This window comes from Dromaius novaehollandiae, chromosome 3 (genome assembly GCF_036370855.1).
Source record: "Dromaius novaehollandiae isolate bDroNov1 chromosome 3, bDroNov1.hap1, whole genome shotgun sequence".
In the NCBI taxonomy this organism is placed as follows: Eukaryota; Metazoa; Chordata; class Aves; order Casuariiformes; family Dromaiidae; genus Dromaius; species Dromaius novaehollandiae.
The window spans coordinates 72,169,992-72,193,363 of NC_088100.1; the positions used below are offsets into that span (position 1 = coordinate 72,169,992).

The 23,372-nt window shown below is 41.5% G+C and overlaps 1 protein-coding gene across 2 annotated transcripts in view; it reads right to left on the bottom strand.

Annotated features, from left to right (window-relative positions):
- The window catches only part of PCMT1 (protein-L-isoaspartate (D-aspartate) O-methyltransferase), a 37,694-nt gene extending 22,106 nt beyond the window's left edge, over nt 1-15,588 (bottom strand). The window contains exons 1-3 of one of the 2 annotated variants that reach the window (XM_026111284.2): nt 15,290-15,588; nt 3,669-3,773; nt 2,482-2,513 (exon numbers count right to left, since the gene is read on the bottom strand). In XM_026111284.2, the coding sequence (XP_025967069.2) occupies nt 2,482-2,513; nt 3,669-3,773; nt 15,290-15,548 (396 nt within the window). In that variant the 5' untranslated portion in view covers nt 15,549-15,588. The remainder of the gene's footprint in view (nt 1-2,481; nt 2,514-3,668; nt 3,774-15,289) is intronic. The other variant, XM_026111285.2, reaches the window with a different exon arrangement.
- Nucleotides 15,589-23,372: the final 7,784 nt, after the last annotated feature.

Consider the following 23,372-nt stretch of genomic DNA (forward strand, 5'->3'; position numbering starts at 1 on the left):
GGAAGTTAACCCAATAATATATACTTGCTGTTATTTCACTTACTCCAACCATATATAATCTTATAACTACTCAGGTTTCTAACACACACTTAACTTAAATATAATTACTGAGGCAGACACCATAAGGCAATTCAACACTTTTCAGGTCTGGTAGATCTCACTATTTTGGTGGTACAGGGTCTGTAAATAATTTGGCATGTCATTATACCATATGCGTTGGAACATACTGGTATAGATGGTAGTTATGAAGGAAGTTTGGAGGGCCAGAGAAAGGGGCTATTGCAGGTAAGCTTCGTGCATTACCTGTACACTTGCTGAATCACGGAGTAGGAAAAAGAAGTCTTCTACAAAGGCAGATAGGCAACAGGATTCATATACGAAAGTGTAAAAGTCTACAGACACACTTTGTAGGCAGTTTTGCTTTCTTATATGGTGGACCAATATACACTCTAAGTTTATGTTGCACACTAAAACCATTTTTGTTATTTAATGTATTACAGATAGCCATTTTCAAACCCTTAAGACTTAATCCCTCACAGCCAGAATACAGAAATAGTTAAAACATTTATTGTTTTAGCATACATTTTTTTTGCTTCAACACTTCATATACCACCAATAGTAAGCATAGAACAATTCAAGATATGATGACTTAGGTGAATTAAAACTTTGAAAACATAGCTTACACTTATTTTATTGCTTAATCACAGTTGCAGTATGTCTCTTTGTATCCTTGCATGCAATTGTTAACATTTTTATATTAAAAAATGAGTTTAATATAAATATTTAGGAACATCCTAACTCTACTAGGTAGGGTTTGGCTAAAAAGTCAAAAGGAGCACGCCAACATTTTAAACCATTCCTTACTCTATGTGTTTTTCACTTTTCGAACACTGCATGAACAAAATATATGCTTCTATTTATTCTTCATATCAAGTAAGGCAATTTACAAAATCTTATGTCTGTGCTACATATGTATGTATATAGGAACTGAAATCTCCCCTTAATGCTTTAATTAAGGCTCAGCCGTGAACGCCCCGGTCTCAAATCACTTGGCAAGCAACATGCATCTCAGTATGATGCAATTTTTTTCTTGTCTGAAGAATTAAAGACATCACATCAATAATGCACCACAGAAATTACTGTTACCCACTCCTGAACTTCTATCTTTTTGTAACTTTGATACAAAACTGGGAGGAGTGCCTGATACACCACAGGGCTGTGCTGCCATTCAGAGACACCTCAATAGGCTGGAGAGATAGGTGGACAAAGGCAAGTGCAGGGTCCTGCACCTCGGGAGGAATAACCTCATGCACCAGTACAGGTTGGAGGCTAACCTGCTGGAAAGCAACTCTGTGGAGAAGGACCTGGGGATCATGGTGGACAAAAAGTTGACCATGAGCCAGCAATGTGCCCTTGTGGCCAAGAAGGCCAATGGTATCCTGGAGTGCACTAGAAAGAGTGTTGCCAGCAGGTTGAGGGAGGTGATCCTCACCCTCTACTCAGCCCTGGTGAGGCCACACCGGGAGTAGTGTCCAATTCTGGGCTCCCCAGTGCAAGTAGTTCCACTGGAGGAACTACTACAGAGAGTCCAGTGGAGGGCTACTAAGATGATTAAGGGCCTGGAGCATCTCTCCTACGAGGAAAGGGTGAGAGAACTGGGACTTTTCAGCTAGGAGAAAAGACGACTGAGAGGGGATCTTATCAATGTACACAAATATCTGAAGGGAGGGTGTAAAGAGGATGGGGCCAGACTCTTTTCAGTGGTGCCCAGCGACAGGACAAGAGGCAATGGGCACAAACTGAAATACAGAAAGTTCCATCTGAATGCAGGAAAAACCTTCTTTACTGTGAGGGTGACTGAGCCCTGGAACGAGTTGCCCAGAGAGGTTGTGGAGTCTCCTTTTCTGGAGATATTCAAAACCCACCTGGACGCGATCCTGTGCAATGTGTTCTAGGTGACCCAGCCTGGGCAGGGGGGTTGGACTAGATCTCCAGAGGTCCCGTCCAACCTCAACCATTCTATGATTCTGTGATTCTGTAACTTCTACAGCCAGGGTAAATTAGGTTGGAAGGAACCTGTGGAAATCACGTGATCCAACCCTTTTTCGAAGCAGAGCCAACTTAAAATAGGCTGCTCAGGGCCTTGTCCAGTCAGCTTCTGTATATTCCAAGAATGGAGATTCCACAATCTCTCTGGTAAACTTGTTCCAGCACTTGACCACCGTCACTGTGAAAAAACTTTTTCCTAGTATCTAATTAGAATTTCCCTTGTTTAGTTTTTGTCTATTACCCCTCATCGTATCATTGTGCACCTCCAAGAAAACTCGGACTCAGTCTTCTCTGTAGCCTCTCATTAGGTAGTTCACATAAGCACCACTATTAACCAACAATCAATGAATTTGTTAGGATAAATACTTTATTTTAGAAGCATTTGGATTTTTATAAAATCACCTTCAGTAATAACGTAAGTTTAAAGCTTACCATATGTGGAGCACTGATTGTTGCTTGGAAACCTGCAAAACCAGAAAAAGGAAGAACATATTCATATAATTGTTCAGACAGCAACCTTACTGTTTTTATTGATCTTGACTGTAAAAAGCAATACCTTAATTACTGTCCTCATTTAGGACACTACACAAAAACAGTATTGTGTTAGTTACATAAATACTCTACTTTGGAAGTGAGTTAAGGTACATCATCTACAAGTTCTGCAAGTTGTGCCATGTCAACTCTGAAGTGGGAAAGAAAAAAAAAAAAAAAGATTCTACCCTTGATATCAGTTACAATTTTCATTTTGGCACTATACTTCCTTAGTTTTGTCAAGTATGTTCAATTTAAAAAAGAGTAATATTTCCCAGAACAATGCATTTCCTTTTTCTACTGGTCCCTATGGAAAAACCTGGATTTGTTAATTTCAGTTTGACATAGTATGGACTATAAAACTCCTGGAGACAATGACCTCATCTGTTTTTTCAAACAGCATACATATATCCAAGAGAAAACATGGAAGAACACTCATCTGTGTTTACTTCTGTGGTGATATATACAATTCTGTATATTTATCTTAAAAGATTTTTGAACTATCCTATCCAAATAATAAAGCCTCATCACAACTCATAATTGGACAGGGAACAGGAATGGGAACATTTAATTCATTAATTCATTCTCCTGCCTTGGAAAGATAAAACTAAGGACTCAGGTGGGAAATAACTGTCCTATAAGCAGCTCAGTCCCATCTAAAAGCTCACTTTAAAATCTATTTTTATATAAAGTCTCATGTAAAAGTTTAAGGATTCTCACACTGACCTCAACTGAATCATTTTTTGTAAAGAGAGACCATCGCTGAAGTAAACTGCCTAAAGGATGATCTAAGAATTTAGAGAGTCAACTAAACCACCACACAAATTGCTTACAGTTTAAAGAATAAATATATATTTGCACATACTAAAACTGACTAAAGAACATCAATCCACTTGATGCATCTGAGTACATTAACTGCATACCGTAACAAATTGAAACTTTATCAGTTTTAGTATCTTTTAAGTACAAAGAATTAAACATGCTCCCAAATTTTGAAAATTAAACCAACATTCTTAACATACATATGACAAAGGCAGTCACTGGTACGCAAATTAGAGCAAACAACCGTTTTTATAAGATGCTCTTACCTATAGATTGAGGAGAATCCATATAAGGGTTGTATTTTGCATAGTGGCAACGGTCTGTAGCCAACATTACTTCAAATACCTTGTCTGATTTGATTATTCCATTTTCTAAAAAATAATAATAAATAAAATTGAAGACTGTTTCTCTTCTCCAATGCAAAAAGCATGCGAGATACAGGAATATATTCCTAAAATTGTGAGAAATTCTGTTACCTAGCCCTTTCTAATACTCTAACCCTCACCATACCAGAATTTAAGCTTTGATCTAGATCAAACATGCTTAAGACAGTGAACTCAGAACAAGACTTTCCTAGCAGTTACAGATGGTTTTTCTGAAACATTAGAGATCACTCTCAAAGACCTATCCCCTAGCAAAACTGAACTTCATACCTTTTATATTCCTGAATACTAATTCCATGAGAAACTGATATTAAACTAAACAAACATGAGGAACTTCATATTTCTAAGAAATTACTTAAGAGATCAATAATTAAGAAATATACAAATGCAGTGTACAAGCGTGAAGCTACAGCATCCTTGCTTAGTATTTTATTTTCAAGTTTTGTTTCTTTTTTTTGTTGGCAAAAAAAGAAAATCCCTTTGTAAAGAAACTCCTACAGAATCACAATTCTTATGCTGGGGCAGACTGAAGCCAAAGAGTATGCACATTAAAACACTTTGAATCTTTGTTCACTTCTGAAAATAAAATGTGAATGCACATGCATGTAACATGTCAGAAGCACTATGTAATGTAGTCATTTTTTGGTAACTTCTGTTCATAGATTTTTTTTTTTAGTCAATATTTTTATATATTTTAGTTCTGAAGAGACAATTATAAACAACAGAAAGCTTTGGAAAACAAACAGGAGAAAAAAATGAATCATTTGCATTAAAAGGAACAGTTTAAACCCCAAATAACCAAAACTTCAATAACGGAATGCTTCAGTGAACTACTGATTTTAAACTAGGAGGATTTCTTTGGAAAATTGTCCTTTTTTAATTTTAAGTTGGGCACTCGCAAAATATAGCCCAAAACATAGTACAATAAAAATCAGTTTTGCAAGTTTTTGTGAGATTGTAGGCAGTTGGGAAAGCCTCTGCAGAAGTTAGCCCAGGCCTCAACAGGAGGTATTTAATGTTGGTAGTATGTTCAAAAACTGATGTAACTTCAACTGAGACAGTGTGCTCCTAAATACCCTTATCACTCATGGTTTTTTGTTTGTTTTCCTCTCTACTACCTGGTGTCCTAGGCTTTCATTATCCTAGATAAAAGAGGCTTGACATTAGAGAAAAATAATCCCAAAGATATTTTGCTTTTTGTTCCAGAAACAAATTATCAAGTAGGATTGCAATAAGAATATACTACCAAATTTTAAAGAAGAATGCTACTTTAAAAATATTATTTAAATTATTTCTGTACCTGATAACTTCCTAAAAAACATATACTCCCCCCCATCACATTACACATACCTTGTACTTTGACTTCGTTCAGAACTGCATGCTACTGTCGCAGCTAAAGGGAACACCTCTCTCTCTCTCTCTTTCCTTCTGTACACAAACACACACACTTATATCCACCCATCAACACACAGGTACCGACGATATATGATAGTAAGAGAAGAAGTCTTTCTCCTCAATAATTTGGAATTACATATTCATTCTGGGAACTAAGCATAGAAATCCCAAACTGTACTGTTAGCTTCTTATTAGGTATCACCAAGAAGTACCTCTGAGATAAATGTCCTTTCTGAGAAAAAGCCTAATGCTATTTGCTTTTACTATTGGCTACAGCCAGCTTGGGTTCTGTTCACAAACAAGGATAGGAGGGAGAATAATCAAGAGATGATTATAAGAGGAGTGAAGGGTCTTTGAGGGAGCAGGGCAGGGGGGAAGGAGGAAAAGAAAGGAAAAAAACCAAGCAGGTCAGGAACATCTTCAGGAAAAAATCTAAAACAGTAATTTATTCCTTGATGCTATATTGTGCAGAAGGATACGTTCTAGAAGCTTTAGGGAACATCTACACTTTCCTTTGGGGCCTTGGGGAAAAAACGTGCAGAGAATAGCCAGCTCACTGCAGCAACTGCAGAATAGGCCAAGCAAGGCCTTACTGTCAGGCAGAGAACCTCCTCCAGTCTTCAGTGGACCTCCACCACTCTGCTGTAGCTGGAGGCTCTTTCCAGCCTCTGTCTTTCACATGGCCCCTTAATCTGCCACCCCCCCGTAAAAAAAAAAAAAAAAAAAAAAACAAAAAACAAAAATACCCCAACATTCCATGCCTGCCACCTCTCTCATCTACTACTGTCATCTTTCTGCTTAGGGTATCACCAAGTAAATTCACCTGTTAGCATTTATGAAATTTTTCCTGCCATTCTGCTATTTTGCATATATATTTTCACCCATTCTTCCCCCTACTTTGTTTAATCAGATTAAAAGAGCTCATTGTTTCAGCCAAAGTAATTATAACCTTACCAAGTGCGGTGCTTGCACTGACGGACAAGCAACCCAAAGAACTGAAAACAGTAGCTGCTAGTACTCTACAAATCCTGAGACCTTCCGTTCAGCAAGTACTCCTGAGATTTGCTGAATGGTGGACACACTCAATGAAAACTCATTCTGGTCTGCCTCTCTTCCACAAATAACACCTTGAAAATGGAAAAAAGCTCACATAGCCATCCTTGCATTTGAAGGTGTAAATATACGACTATTGAATGTAACCAGGGAAACAGGGCAGTTGACTGTCAGAGTGCAAGCACAAAGCCAGAACTTTGAAAGACGCCATAGACTTGCAATAAGTAAACAATCTCTGCCTTTGTCGAGAACTAAATACTGAAATGCTTATCTTTCAAAAAAAAACTGCCTACACATCGCTGATGGTATCCTGACTGTTGATCAAACAAGTTTCCAACTAAACCATAAAGTGCTAGCAGACAACATCTACATTAACACTAGCTTCAAGATCACAAAGAGGATGTCTCATTGCTCTAGTATATAATCTAGCACACAACCTTACTATACAAACTATAAATGGTCCTGCTGCAATGGCCTGTCACAGCTGAGGAACAGCTGCTGAGACACTTCCTGTTGCAGGCTTCATATGGACAAAATGCTCATGCAGATCCCCAAAGTATTTACTGTGAGACTATTTCAGCATCTACACAATTCAGCGTCTTCACAGATGACCTTCCCCATAACTGCTGCAAAGTACTGCATTTATGGAGATGACTTGCAATACAGCAGGAATATTTCAAATCAAAGAGAGGTCTCAAAGGATGATGCAAAGGACAGCTCTATTTTGCAAAAGATGAAATCAAATTGATTCAAATTACTTAAGTGACAAACAACAGTTTTCAGACGTCTGCATTTGAACCATACAAAACAACTAGCAACTTCCAGAAAAGAGGCTGGACTAGGACCAGATCTTGATTTTCAAGCAATGTGAAGCTAGTTCGTACTAAGCAGCTGATCAAACAATAGATGTTTTTAAGGCTTAGGTCTTTTTGGTGGGGAGAGGAAGAAAAAAGATGGAAGGGAAATTAATTTAGTTAATAGAATTTTATTTAAATAATGAGCATGGGAAGATTTCATTATAACCATGAGGACAAAGAAAACACTTTGCAGGAGAAATGATGGATCAGCATCCTGAGATTCAAAAAAAGGATCCCCAAATGTACAAAGCTCTTTGTACTAAAGAAACTTCAAGTAAATGTTTGCAAATGGGCATTTTTTTAAAAAACCATGCATACACACAAACCTCTTATGCTTTGTTGATGACTTAAGAGTATCTGCCTCAAACATTCAGCTGCAGGTCTGTTTTCACTATTGCATGGCTACAAAATACAGAAGGTTCAAACAGAAGGCTGCATACAGTTATCTTCTGGAAGGATCATTAATCAGTTAAGATTCTGCAGTTCAGAGAAAGAATGACTAAAGGGAGAATGAGGAAAGTAGGGGACCATCAGAACTAACCTTGAGACCAGAAAAAAACAAAATCCCAGGGAATTCCCAAAGAGGCAGGAATTAAAAACAAACAAAACCCTGAAAGAAACTAAATGCTACTCAAAACATACACATGTAAAGCCACGGGGGAACCAAAAGCTGGGTTCAATACAACAGATGAACTAGTATTCATCCTCAAGATACAGTTAAATACAGACTTACCTCCTGTAATTTCACTTGTACTTTATGGGAGTATTCCCTGTCTATCCAATACTGATGAACTATACTCAAAAACAACCTCTATTTGATATAATGATAACAACTCTCTATCCATTTTCATGGATCTGTAAATCTGCACATGACTAATTTAGACATATTTAACCATAGCTATATTGCTTCCTTGTATTGCAGGCTAACGTTGCAAAGTAGGTATTAACCATTTTTTTCCTGCAGGGATGGGGAAGGGAAAGACATATTAGCTCTTTGCTTATTGCGATAAAGATACACACCGTAGAGCTAAAGTAGTTCCCTAAAACTGTCACATTCATTTAAATGGTCATATTAATCTAAATTAGATCTATATCAGCAGCTGAGTGTGCATGAAAGAATGAAGTGACATCAAGATTGGGTTCAGCCTGCAACTACACAGACTGCATTTTCCAACAACTGTAAAGGCCTGGGCGAAGATGAGGAAGACTTTACCTCTGAGCACTAGGAGCACATCTTGATCACTATATTTGAAGGGAATGAGCCTCACTTATACATCACATGGGAAGTCAAATCAGAGTTCAATACGAGGTGGTGACAACCATCGAAAGAAACAAAATTCTGTTGCAGATGTTAAGATAAACATATCTGGACAGGATAAATAAAGAACTCTCCTCACAATAAGGCTTGAGACAAGACTGCTCATTATCTTCAGTAAATCTTTAAAGAAAGATAGATGTTGCACATCTTACACCTCACAGAACAGATTCCATGCGTCAGCTTTGCTAGTCTGTTTTCAGAAAAGGCCGTGCTGTCAAAACCAGCAGCCAGACCACGTTGGCTGCCTGTGACGATGCAAGTGGCTTCATTAAAACAGGCACTATGTATTATGCAAAAGCTGAGGGATATAGGAGACAATTATTCTGCTATAGAACCCAGCAAAAGATGAGCCCAATCTTTAGGGCATCCAAGCATGATTCTCTAAGCTACTAGTCTCCCAATGATGAAGTCTGTTTTAAATTTCCTCTGAAGCTTTGCCTATTGTTCTGTGGCAACTCCATTAAAATGGAGAACCACCAAAGCTGACACTCCTAAAAACCATGAGACCCAACTCCATTGCTAAGATCAGTGAGCTCTGCTATCTCCAGGAATGTCCCAAGTTAAAGAGATAAAACTTCATAAATCAAAATAATATTTACAGAATATTAACAAATGTGCAAAGTGAGACACAAAATGACACACAAAGCTGTTGCACTAGTAGTGCAGTAAGGAAGGACTTCTAAAGTTACATTTGTGTGATTATCTTGTTTAGTTCTTGTCAGTGCAAGCATTTAAATCTATTTTGTGTTCAAGACCAATGCTGTAGCATCTGGGCTCTGAAGTCTCAAAACATAACTTACAAGTCAACCAGTCCAGGAGGGATGTCCTTCCAAAAAACTTACTGGCCTCAAGTTCTGAAAAAAAGTTTGCTCTGTTTTTGCCAAAATCTGATAATGTTAGTTTTACTGCAGTCAAAACGAAAAGCGTTACCACATGAGGTTAATTGTATTAATCAGCCTAAAGAAAAAAACTTGTAATATATCAAAGTCATATTTGTTAGTGTGTTTTTAATTTTTATATTTGCAGAAACAGTCATTCAAAATAACACCAGCATTTTGCAGTTTCTTCCCAAGCTTACAAAAAGCTCTCAGTAAGCTCTTTATACTACACTAGGGTAAAGTAAACAGTACCATTAGAAGAAAAGCTTGGAGCTGTATTGAAACTAAAACATACCAGGTTCTCACTTTTTAACGTGCCCATAAGCAATGGTAATCACCTGTAAGGGACACATTTGCAAAATTATTTTCATTCTACTGTGGATTATTAGGCAGCTTCATACTACCAGAAAAATAGTATTATGCCATTAACCCCAACCAGAGACAAAAAACTTCTTTTCAAATCAAGCAGAAGAAATTTTTAATTAAGATGACCGATTCAAAAAAGTGGTATTTTAAGCACCCAAAAACATGTTCCTTTTTTTGGATAACTGAAGCTTTGGACTTTGCTTCACTGAATTTTGGAATTGTTTTGTGAGAAAACAGGGTATGTTTTTATCATTACATTGACATCTTGCACACATTTAGGGGAAAAAAATAGATATGCCAATAACACAGAACCAGGTAAGGACAGAACCCTAATTTACACATAAATAAAATATGATGCCTTTTTGTAAGTTATTTTTTATTTTTGTTAACATTTCTTACTTTCTGGAATGTTAAGTGGCTTGATTTACTTGAAGGCCATCCTCTTGGAAGGTCAAGTAGAAATTCCTTCAAAATATTTGACTGGCATAGGCATATCTCTAACAATTAAATCACTAACAAAAAAGTCTCATGACAACTCTAACTCAATTATTTGAATTATTTACTAACAAAATCAAATTAGAAAATAGCATTATTCCAAATTTCACACCTATGCCTCCTGAGCCATTAACTAATTCTAATAAATTTTAAGTATTCTTAAAGTAACATATCAATGGATGTGTTCATTTTTAATTTTAAAAAATAGTTCAATTTTCAATTGTTTCATTATCCCGCCATGAGTTACAATGGTTAGTCAGTCAAGCCTCAATACAACACACATGCTAAAGGAAAGTCTGTTCACTGAATGCAGGCAGCAGGCTACATAATTGTTTGTACAGTATAAGTATTAAATTTCGGTTCTTAAGTTGTTTTTATTGTTTTTTAATTTTCAATTGCTGTTCCTTCTTCATTGTTATCCATGTTACATTATTCCCCCTGGAGCACCATTAGTCTGTTGTAGAAGAGATCTGGATAACCCAAGGGAAATGACATGGCAGGAAAAAAAATTATGTTCAGTTCTTGCTGAATCAAGCTTAGGATCAGTGAGGCCAAATTGAATGCATTTATGTTCATGGTAGTTCATAAAAAGAGATCTGTCCTCAGCAACAGGAAAACTGAATTCTGCAACAAAGCTGTGGATTGTTCATAAGCCTTCACTACAGTGAAACTTGCCAAGGAAGACAGTGTGATTTTTAATTATTTAACATCTGAATAATAAAACCCTCAGAGATATCTTTAGCATGTCTAAAAACAATTCTCAAAGCCTGGCGATATTTGAATAAATATTCATTCAAAACACCATTCACACTGAAAAAAATAGAATCTGTCTCTCAAGTGAGCTATTAACTTCTACGGATTTTGAGATACCTTGTAAATGACAGTTTACTAACATTTGTGATACAATGCAATCAGATGGGGAAAAAGAAAGGATGGTAGCAGGAAACAAGCCCAAAGATGGTTGACAACATTATGCAGCACTTTAGTCACAGCACAGTGAATTCGCCTTCAAGCCTGACAACGTGGATTTGAAGGCATGTATACATGGTTATGCCACCAGTGGCACAACATGATGAGAGAAAGAGGTAAAGAATGACTCCCTTATGGTGGCATACCCTATTGATTGTAGGAAAGAGAGGTGTGATAATGAAACTTAATTAACTTTGATGGATTGTGAATTGGACAGGGACCAATTTTTCAGTTCTGCAGGTGGTGGGGAAAAAAAAGCTGATTTCTAAGACTGGAGAGTAAAGTAACAGGACACAGCAAGAACCCAAATATGAAAGACAGGAGATTAAAATGAACCAATAGTGAAATCAAGACAACAGTGGATATCAATAGATTAAGGGGGGGAGGGGCAGGGGGAAGAGAGAGAGTGATTTAGAATCCAAAGGTCTTCAAACAGCAAGATAATAGTAAACAAATCACCAATTATTTAGTCTTTTCCTTTTTTCTCAGCATCTCTATAAGCTAGGCTCACCACAAAAAAGACCACTACTCACAGTTATGCATTTAGACACAACTGAATATTTCAGTGTCAAGCATGATTTTTAACCCTCCAGCAATCTGCAGTGAGATGACAGAAGAAAGTTTTCTAGAAGTGCTGTCAGCTCAAAGATTTTTGTTTTAATTATTTAGGGGGAAAAGGTACACAAGTTTGAAGACACATACTTCAATTATTTTCAGTTAGGAAAAAGCAAAGATTTAAATAATAACAAAGATGAAAAATATAATTTTTAAATTGCTCTAACACTAGAAGAATCAAATATTCAGTGAAAAAAAGAAATGTTTTTTTAAGGAGAAGTAGTTTCAAAAGATATTGGAAAACAAAGTAGTTGAACACCTTGAGGAAACAGTCAGTATATTTAAGGACATAATTTCTATTATGAAGAAAAAAAAGTGTTAACATTTAAAGCAACCTTATACATCACAAATTGGACATCTATGATGCCTCAAGTTAATGGTGCAAAAACTTGTTTACAGAACACTGAGGAAAAAGCTAAAAAACAAAAAAGCCACACAACATTCTTCAATCACTTGTCTCTAAGCATGTCTGAAAAATATGCAGGTTTCCAGGGCCCTCTTCATTAGTTTGCACCTTTTAAAGGCCCAAAAACAAAGACAAGGCTTGTAAGGAACAGCTGCCTAAGAGTGCATGCAAACACGCACAAGCACTTAGCACTGCTCTAACACAATGACCGTTACCATTATAGAACAAGCTATTTCCACAGTTAAGACAACAGTGAATTGAGCACATGCCAACATAACTTCATGAAACTAAAACACTTTATTGCCACAAGATAGAAGCATTAGTAACTGTCAATAACAACTTCTAATAAAAAAAAAATAATCTTTACAGTTCTTTCAAAGAACTGTACAAGAGTTTTCCACTGATGTTTTTATTTAAAAGCAAAACCAGTTTAAGAAGTTCCCACTTTTCCCAGCCCACTTACACCTACACCAAAATTCACTACTTCTCTAACAGTACAACTGCTTACTGATTTTGAGAAGTTTAAATCTCGATTTTTTGGGGAATGTGGAGTGAAGAGAAAGTGACCCAGTCTTACAACGCAGACTCCCTGACAAGCTTTTCTCTCAGTACAGCCAGTGAAGGGACAATTTGTGGCCTAAGGGCAGGTGCAAGAACCTCTCCATCAGGCTTCACTGTGGAAGAAAACATATTGCATCACTACACTACGAGTTGTTTCCTTTAATTTTAATTCTGAAAGTTATGGAAATTACTCACACACTAAAGTTACTAAATTCCACATGCACGAATTACACACTAAAACAACATCAAATTAACCTAAACTGGCTGACATTCTTATGTCTAGCATAAAAGGCTGTAGAGCAGTTTAGCTCTTTTTAGAGCAACAAGTTAAATGCATTGAGGGATCTACTATTGAAAATGAACTCTCTAGAACATTTTAGTCTTTTTGTAGCCGATGATTTTTTTAGGTTTGTTGAAAACAGATCTCTAAAAGAATCATGTATCAAACAATATGGTACTTACTTTATTTTTTTTTCCCCTAACTACAGCAACAAGTTATCACTTTACCTGGAACTCCTACATAACATTTCTGGTCTTAATGCTGCAACTGCTGTGCACCAGCAAAGCCCTATACCATCACTGCACTCTCACTTAATGTCAACAGAATAGCAATCAGCAACACAATCTTGCTGCAATATCAAAAACCTCTGTGCCTTTAGAATGTTTTATTTCCAATTCACTTTTACTGCCACTCAAAATACTTGGGGATAAAGTGGCAAAATAAGGGAAAAAAATATGGCCTGCAATTTTCCTGGTAATTACTATCACTTAATATTTTGAGACTGAAATACTGAACTTCCAGTTTACTTTTCTCTTTGTATACAAGGTGTTGTTCGCAAACAAGTTTGCGATCTCCCTGTGTGTTGAAATGCACTGTCATTGTTTTCTTTGGTAAACAAATCAGTTTTGCCTTCAAGTTCTCAGCGCTGTAAACAATTCTCGACAATAATCACTTTTTAGATATATTTTGGAGCTTGAAATCCATCAGAAAAATTTCCCCTGCACTGTAAGAAGATTTATGTGAGAGTTTCACTAGAAGAGTATCGGTAGCCCTTACAGCTGGGGGGGGGGGGGGAGAAGCACTGCAACTCTTGTAACTAGAAAAGCTATTATCCTTTTCTTGAACAGGCAATTTTTACAGTGAAACCAAAAATCATTTCAGCGTATATTGTTCTGCTGCACAAAAGAGCTATCAGCGATGACAAAACAAACATGCTGGAAAGCCTCAGAGGATCAGAGGATCTAAGGTAAGCAGACTGGAGAAAACAGCAAGGATGATTTTCCTCTGTCTCTGGAATAATGAGGAGGCCAGACAGGTAAGGTTGTCTGTGACCTTGCAGCACCCGTAGAATAAGAGATAACTGCTGTAATACCAGCTCCAAGTCTACATCCTTTTACATCTCTGACTGTGGATTTGAGGAAAGGAAGGGAAAGACTCTTCTGCCAGGACTGAAGAAAGGGACACTACATGTGTATCTAATACACACTAATCAGAGACTAATACGAAAAAAAGAAAAATTATAAAAAAAAGAAGCAGCAGCAGCAGCTGCTCAAAACAGGAAAGAGGCACCTTTATCACTCTGTCCTCTCAGCTTAGATCACATGTAAGTGATCCTGCATCCTCCCTCAGACTACAAGTCACTACAGCACACCCGTGAAGAGCACCCATACGATACCTTCCACGCTCAGCACGGGGACAGCACAAGCCTTAGACAAAGGCAAGAAATGCCTAGTCCCAGGCAGTCACCGGAAAGCTTGGTGACGGTGCGAGTCTGTCACCTTTATAGCTACTCTCCCTTCCCAGCGGCCCACCTCTTCGAAAGAAGCAGCTCGGGACTGGAGCCAAGGCAGCGCTCCACATTTCACGTGTAGACTGGTGTCGTCACACGCACCCTTCGCCCCAACGAAAACAATTTTTTGCTTATCAGCCTTTTCGGCGGGTTTCGCAAACCAGCCGAGCTCCCACTGCATCTGGTAGGAGCACGAACGCCCGCCGATACCACCGATCCCCCCCCCGCCCAGCCGCCTCGCCCTGCCCCAGCAGCGCTGCCCTCCGCGGGCAGAGGCGGGGAGGGCGCCGCGGACAGGGAGCGCGATGCGTGCGGAGGAGCACGGTCCCGCGGAGCTCCCGCCGCGGCCCCGCCTCAGCTCGCACACGGCGGCTACGGGCAGGCGGCGGCGGGAGGCAGCTGGCTGACAACAGCCGCCGCCGCCGCACCGCGCTTCCCCTTCGGGACTGCCGCCGGCGCCGCCCCTCCCGCCGCATCTCCTCCCGCAACAACAGCCCAGGCCGGCCCTGCGCCAGTGGCCGCCGCCCTCCGCCCGGCTGCGGGACGGCGGCGGCGCTCGCCGCGTCCTCGCGGGAGGGACCCGGACGGCCACCCAGGCACACCCCCCGGCCGGCGCCGCCTTCGCCTCCTCCCCCCGCCGGCGCCGCTCCTTGACAGTTGGCAGCTCGGCTCGCGCCGCGGGAACGCCGAGTGCGTGCGCCCGAGCGGCCGCTAACGGTCACCGCGCGGCTGAGGGGAGAGAGGGCGAAGCAGCCCCCGGGCAGCGGCGACCGGCGGCCCCGCCCCGCGCCGCAGACTCACTGCGGAGGTTGTGGATGAGCTCGGAGTGGCTGGCGCCTCCCGACTTCCAGGCCATCGCTAGACACACTCTGCGGAGCAGGTATAGAGCCGCCTTCAGCGCCGCGACTGCGCACAGCAGCTTCCCCAGGAAGGACACAACCTCCAGCGCCGACACAGGCACCGCCTCCTCGCCTCCGCCCCCCCCCGCCGCCGCCGCTGCGGCTGCCGCGCGCCCGCCGGGGGGAGGGGCCACGCGCCCACCGCCCCGCACGCCCGACATTCTCCGGCCAGCGCCAACGCCAGCGCCGCCGGCCCGCGCTGCCCCCCCCACGCATGCGCGCCCATCATGCCGGGGGGGGGGGGGGGGGAAGGAAGGCGCGTGGGGACGGTTATTCGGCCCGCGGGGGCGGGGGGAACTGCGGGTCCCTGGCGGAGGGCGGCGGCGTTGCTCGGGGCTTTAAATGGAGCCCGCGCGGGGGGCTCCTCCTCCTCTGTCCCTGCGACCCGCGGGAAGGGACGCGTGTTTGGAGGCGGGGGGTGGCGGGGAGCGCTGCGGGCGGCTCTCTTAGCTGTCAGGCCTCGCTCGGGGCCGTTGGTTCGTGGTGATGTTTGGCCACCGCGCTGGACTTGCTGAGATCCGCCCGCCGGGGTGCTGGGAGCCCCACGCAACCCTTCCATTCCCCACCACGCTGCTGAAGCACCCAGCGCTTGGGAAGCAGACTGGTCGGAGACGCCTTGTTTTCTGTCATGGCCTCAGCACCTGATGATACACGACCGTACTTACCTCCACGACGCTTTGTAAAGTCATTTGCACAGCGCTGGGGATGTAGAGACACTACGTGATTTGACCAAGGTCATGGCGCACAGGGGGAGCCAGGACACTGGTTTCTGTAGCATCTTTCTGAACCCTACTTTCCCCTTCTAAGGCCTGTTTCTTCACAGATTTAGACTGTGGTACAAGTTACGTGGTTTTAATAGCTACTCTGATGTTTTGATTGCTTTTGTGCTTAAAGTGAGAGTTCAGCTCTTTTGCTGTGCCTGAAAAATGTGCACTTCTGCAGCCCAGATCATGCAGGGGTTTACGAGTAAAAACGAACTTTCAAACGTGTTTGTTCATTAGCTTAAGAGTTCAACCAACGAACGCCCGAGCTGTTAGAGCTGCACGTCTGCCCTCTCCTCCTGCCCGCCCGCTCCCGTTTTTACCGCGCTGGGGGCTGGCAGGAACAGACGCTTGGCGCACGCCGCACTCCGCCGCCCCTCAGCCGAGCCGCGGACGGCGGCCGCGCCCCGTTGCCACAGCGCCAGCGAGGTGGGGCTGGCCCCGCGCGGCCCGACTGTTGCGACGGAGCCAATTATCTCCGGCGCGCGACGCTTCGTTTGCATGGAGCGCGCCTATTGGCCCGGGTGAGCCCAGTGAAGGGCAGCGGTACGTGCTGGAGGCTGCCATTGGCTAGAGCGCGCACGCAGCGCGCCCCTCCCCTCCCGCGCGTCCCATCCGGGTCAGCTCGGGAAACAGGTCACTGCGAAATAAGCCGCGCGGTCCGCCGGCGTGTGTGAGGTACGCAACGCGTTTCTGGGGAGTTTTACATTAACTACGGAAATACGCCGACACGCGGCCCTCATTTTACCCTTGCTGATGTCACAAGAAGGGTAGAGAGAAAAAAAATACGTACAGGAATCGGTTTAAACTGATCTGGACCGCAAAGGCTGAAATTCCTTCGTAACTGCACGATTACTGGGCAGAGTCACTGGAGGGTGGGAGGAAAGGTGCCAGGGTGTTCTGCGTGTGCACTGCTTTCTCTGATGGGGTGGGGTTTTTTTGCTTTATGTTCATATTCTGAACTTTCAGGGATCCTAATACTTCTCTGAGGATTTCCTCGAACATTTAATTTTATTTTTTCGTGTTCCTTTTTTTAATACAATTGTGTAAAATCAAATAACTGACAGTCACTGGGAGGGAGATGAAAGGATTGTAGACTGGTAGGGAAAAGAAGATGTCACTGAAAACCTAGAAAATAACGCTGAAAATGAGAAGGGACAGAATGTTATGGGAGTTTGCATTTGCGGCTAAACATCATCTTGAGTGACTATCAGAGATCTATAACTAGGTAGTATTGTTATCTATAACAAAGTATAATTTTCATTGGTTTCATTAGGTATTGAAATAAAATATTTATCATCAGAAATAAGGTGGGTTATTTTAAACAGAACTTACTAAAAGCTATTGTAGAACAATGTACATTTTCCATTTCTAAATTATGTATTAAAATTCCTTTTAAAAGGGGTCCAGATCACAAGATCAGTAACTCAGAAATTAATAAATGCCAAACTGACAGTTTCTGTACAGCCTTTACTCTGTCCCAATGTGTGCACAAAATGAGATAGTAATCTTAAAGGGAAAAGTAGTACATCCTTGTCTTTCTACAGCTTGTATCATAATGCAGAAAAGAATTAATCTCATACTGTCAAGTGGGCATTCCTGGGTATTCCTAAACACTTTAATGCTTAATTTTGTCACCAATTTTTATTTTAGCCAATTAGGTAAATGTGATTTTATTGGTGTTAAGGGAAAGGGGAAAAAATCTGTTATTACAGACAATTCCAGAGACCCTATTGTCACTGCTGGGACTCTTGCATTTATGCCCCCTTCTGGTCTCTGTGAGTGAACTTTCGCAAGCAGTCACATATCTGGGACGGCAATTTCGCAGTGCTTCCTCTCTTAACCAGGTGCAACACTATAGTTGCATCTTCTACGTATTACCAGACAACACAGTTTCCAATCTTCCCTTTTGAAACATGAGAGTAGTGATGCATAACTATAAAAACCCTGGCCATATCAATAGTATATAGTATGAAACGTTAAAGAAAAATAATATTTCAAGCTATCTATGTGCACACTTAGACTCATCTCATATTTTGGAGGAAAATTTCCACTCGAGTTCTTTCCTGACTTACTGTACAAGAAAAATCCATTGATACTGTCATAGTGATCCCCAGGCTCTCAGTCTTCATTCAGTTTATCTTCCAGAGAATGTTTTCCTCATTCTGTTTCCCCTTCTCAAGAAAATTCCCTTTTGGAATCAGTTTCTGTATTCAGTACAATTACTGCACAGTCACAGCCATAACTGTGATACTTCATGTTTTGGGTAAGATCTTCAGCGAAACTCTAGAAGTCTCCTGAAAAATAAGAAATGAGTTAAGGTATCTGCCCAGGCCACCTGAACTCTTTCCCCAGTGACTCACAGTAGCCAAAGCAAACTATTTGCAGCACTCCAAGCATATGTATCTGGTACTGAGTGTGGATGTTTCAGCTGAAACAGCTTCGTAGAGCTGTAGTAGAGATGTGAAGCAATCTGGGAAGGCAAATGCAAAACATTTTAAGCATTAAAGATAAGCTTCTCCACTTGATACTGGTGTGAAAAAAGGGCTGGGGTATCTTGTAAAATTGAAAATAGCAAATGCCTCAGCTGCACTTGCATAAGTTATCTGAGCAGTAAGGTAAAGGGGTCTTCTTACCAAAGAGATTGTAGGAGGATGTTGAATATCATCTTTAGGATTAATGATGAGCAAAATTCTAGCATACAGATGATATAATGTGCTTATGTGGAATACCACCATCAATTTTTCTGATCTTTTTAGTTAAATACTGTATATGGGGGTTAATGAACACCTAGAAAGCTATGCTATTAATATGCTGTCATGGCCAGATAAAAATAACACAGCTTATATCATTTCAGTGAAGGAGAGTGAGAACAAGATATCCTCTGACAGATAGAAATTCAAAGATTATATTGTTCTTTAAAGACATTCCTGAGGGCTGCTGTAATGCAAATGTCTTCTCTGGTACAAGTCCAACTTTATGATCTTCAGGGCAACTGCGGCCTCCTCGGATGTGTCCAAATTATATCACGCTTAGGACGCTTCCTGCAGCACCTATGTCCTTCGAGCTCTCAAGAGTCTCTTGGCTCTCTAATATTCTCTTTGGCCTTACCCCAGCTGCACATGTGCAGCCCAGTTACCTGCCACAAGACAAATAATGGATTCCAAGAGTTCAATCAGACAAATGTAAGTTTGTCACTAAGGAGAGGAAGCAGCACAATGGTCTCAGTAGGGCCAGTCAGCCACCTTGTTTGGGGAATCATGGTTCCAGCATCACAGGCAGTAAGAGATATGTCTCAGCCACCCGTGGATATATTGAGAATGTGGCCATGTTTTTGGAGGTTGCCGTCTTGTCACAGTGGATACAGCTTCTGAATACAGCTGTGTGCCTAGTAATGGGACTACATCTTTCTCCAGAAGACCAAGAGCAGCTAAATTCAACATTTAAGGATGCATGCAGCCTCACATACCACTATGGGAGACACGGATAATATCTTCTGTGTAAGAACCCATCCTGGGAGGGATGAGTCTGTTCCAACTGCTCACCACACATATGCTTCATCTCATGATTGTTAGTCCCAGTGAAGGGAATAAAGTGGAGGTGGGAATCTGCTTTTCCAGCTAGCACCCACTCTAGAGCAAATCTGGCCGTTGTTCCATGCACACACCAGGTCCTATCCACAGACTTCCCAGACCTCTCCCATCTGGTTCTTCTAATCCTGGAGATGGATCCCCTGCTTTGTTCTGTATTCTCCATCCATTTTCTCCTATGCATGATTTGGGGGCCATTCTATCTCCCACAAGAGTCTCCCAGCCTGCCCCACCATATATAGATGTCTCCATCTGGTATCCAGAGGGCAAGGAAAGAAGGAAGGAAGTCATGGACTTAAAGGAATTCCCAAAGGGCAGCAAGTACAGAGAACAAGCAGACATTGTAAAAACACACACACACACAAATACTTCATTGTTTTAAATGCAAAAGACATTTTCTGTTGTCAGATGCAAGCAAGCTTGCATTACTCTCAGATAGAGAGGCTGCTGGCAAGAAATGACTTGGCCCATACTTAAAAGCATTCCAGGGATACTTACCCCATTGGAAGACCAAAACACAAGATAAAACATTTACATACAAACTGACTCTTCTTACCAGGACCAGCTCAAATTAGGATTAAACCTGTCACAGAGCACAGAGAAAAAGCCCACCTTTGTTTGCTAGGAACATGCAGAATCGCACAGAAGCTTTCAAACCAAATGTACCATTGGCTGCCTATTGGCTATGTTCTTGGCATGACTATTCAGAGAAAGACAAGAACACAAGCATGAGCCTTCCAAAATGTAATCTGGGGTGTCTTGGATGGTTAACCAGGCACATGTGCAAGAAATGGTGTTTGGCTCTGCAGGTTTCCAGGAGCTTTAAGACAAGTCAATTTGCCTTAAAGGCACCTAAGAAACTGAAGTACACCAATAGCATCAGGATGCACCCATTTGTGCAGTAAATAAACATAAGGGTCACTAGCTCTTCTCACCCCAGGCCATGAGTCCACTTTTTAACTTACTAAAAACATGCCCAGTATGATAATGCTGTAAAAAAATACAAACATTATGCATTATAACAGAAGATAAACTCAAATTTAAAAAGATGTTTTCTGGCTATCAGTGGTTCTGTGAAACCTCTCTATCTACTCTTATGCCCAGCATTTATCTTCTTCCCTCTCACTTGTGCAAGCCAGTTTGAGTGCCTTGGTTCCCGATGCCCATTGCCAATTGCAGGTACCTTCATCTTCCCTAAGTACAACCATCTTCGTAGACTCTCCAGCACTGTGGATGTTGGTCCAAAAGAGCTGGTGTGTGGACTGGCCTATAAGGGAAGAGGCATGGGAATGGCAACAGCCAAAGCCAGCAATCGCTTAGTTGTTTTAATGAGGCAATTCCAGTAATTTTAAACACATAGCACATCTCAAATCTCTTCTTCCACCCGTTCACCCACAACTCAATCCCTTAGCTGTATTTATATGCATTTCTATATAAACTCCTCCTTGCTATTTCTGTTTCATCCCTCCCTCCCTCCCACTCCATGAGCCCATTAGAATTTTAAAATTCTTTGAATTTGAAAAGCATATGAAATGCTGGTCATCACTGCCTGATCCCATCTGCTTCTGCATATACATATCACAAGCAGAAATTTCCTTATGCACTGAGCATTTCCGCAGTTATGTCCCAAACCACGTACTAATCGTCTTCTACACCTACACTCACTCCTCTCCGTGCCTCTATTCTGTTTTTAACTTAATCACTCCCTTTCATCTCATCTCTTTTCCTACAGTCTCAAGCCAGCCTGGTGTGTACCTTCATTTTGTACTTCCATTTCAGAAGTTTACATCTAGGGTTTTTTGAACTCTGCATCCCTCTCTCCCCAGCCCCAGGAGGGAGGTGAGAAGGACTCAGGAACATCAGTGTCTCTCGGTGCCAGGGAGCAGCAGGAGTGAGGCTGCTCCATGAGGGAAGATGAGCCCAGAGCCGAGGATGACAATGCCACACCACAGGGCACAGTGCCACAGCAGCTGAGCAAGGCAAGCAGAGCAGGGTTGGGGACAATCATGGTTCTGCTGGCACACAAAAGCAAAGTGACAAGTCAGGCCCCAAATTGAGCCAGTCACTAAGTCATGGACACAGGTGCACAGGCCCTCCTGAAATACCACTCAGTCCAGGAGTGGGTGCCCCAGCTCAGGTGGGGGTCCTAGATGGGGCTGGCCAGGGCAAGTAGGGGCCGGGGGTACACTCTGCTTTTATGTCAGTCCTGCAGTATCCTGCATATCAGCTGTGCTTGCTCAGCAGATTGAACTGGGCACAACTCTAGGGGTTGTGACCAGCAATAAATAGAGTGTCTCCAAATAGCTTTCTTAAAATATTGCTGAATGATAATTGGAGCAAAGTAGATAAGAAGAAAACAGCATCTTCAAGAAGAGGCATAATTAGGTTTATCCTGCCCTTGTACAGCCACTAATCTAATAAGCCCCTTCATTCCCAGGCTCCCTAACCTCTGGCAGAGAGGCATGTTTCCTCCCTTCCACTCACTCTTAAGCCACATTTAAGGATAACCCTTAGAAGCTCCTTGCTGTTTCAGCTAATATATTTGAATCTAATGCCCAAAGTTAGCTTTGTCTAGACTTTAAATCCCCTTTTGGGAACCTCAGAAATATTTTGTGAGGTATATTTTCTCCTGAGTCTTTGTTTCCTCCTTTTGTTTGTTTATTTAAATCTGCTATTACACTGAAACAACAATCAGTGCAATACACATCTTTCACAATGATCAAATATAGAGAACATAAGATATTTAAAGGTCTTATAGAGCAGTCCTAAATCCATCATAGCTCCCAACTCCATCACATAGAATGCTGCCAAAATATTCCTTAAAAGGTAAGACAGGAAAGAAAACTCACGATTTTCTTACCCTAATGAAAATGGCCTATATGGCCAACCTACTCTCCTTCATACTTTCCAAATGCTTTTGATCAACCAATCCTGTGTAAAGAATGAAACCGCCCAAGAGCAAAGGAAAAAAAATACACACAGTAAGATTATAAATTCATTTTCTTGCAGAGTAATCAGCAAAAATACGTGCCTAATAAAACATTTCAGTAATTCAGGAGTGTTGTTCTGGCTCTTCCACTTTTGGTCACCAGGTCTACAGCTGTATTCTCAGCTCACCTATTGACCCTTCTCACACCTGTTACAAGAATTAGCTCAAAATACTTACCTTGGAGTGGAATATGACTTGCTGTTAGTGGCTTAATACAGAGTGTCCGAGGTACTGGTTACTGCAGAATAATAATGTTACCGCAGAGTGTAACAAAGCTGTTCTGAGGCTTACAGTGTGGTAGAACAAAATAGCACTCAGCCTCTTGAATAAGTTCAGCGTTGGATTCTGCAGTGCATAACTCTGAAAAAAATGTTCCTCACAATTGAAGTTCAAATGATGCATACGGCATATAAAATAATATCATTGATTCGGTATCACATCCAAGGTTTACAACACTGCACAGCAGACTTGCCGAGGAACTGACAAATGCTATATAATAAGAACCAACAGAATACTTAGCAGGCAGACTGCAACAATACAGGTAAAAGTTCAACCACGACACTGCTGCTAATGCTAATAAGTACACCTGATGAAACCTCAGGTAGCTGATGGCAGTAGCTTTTAAAAGATGTAGCAGAAAAATAG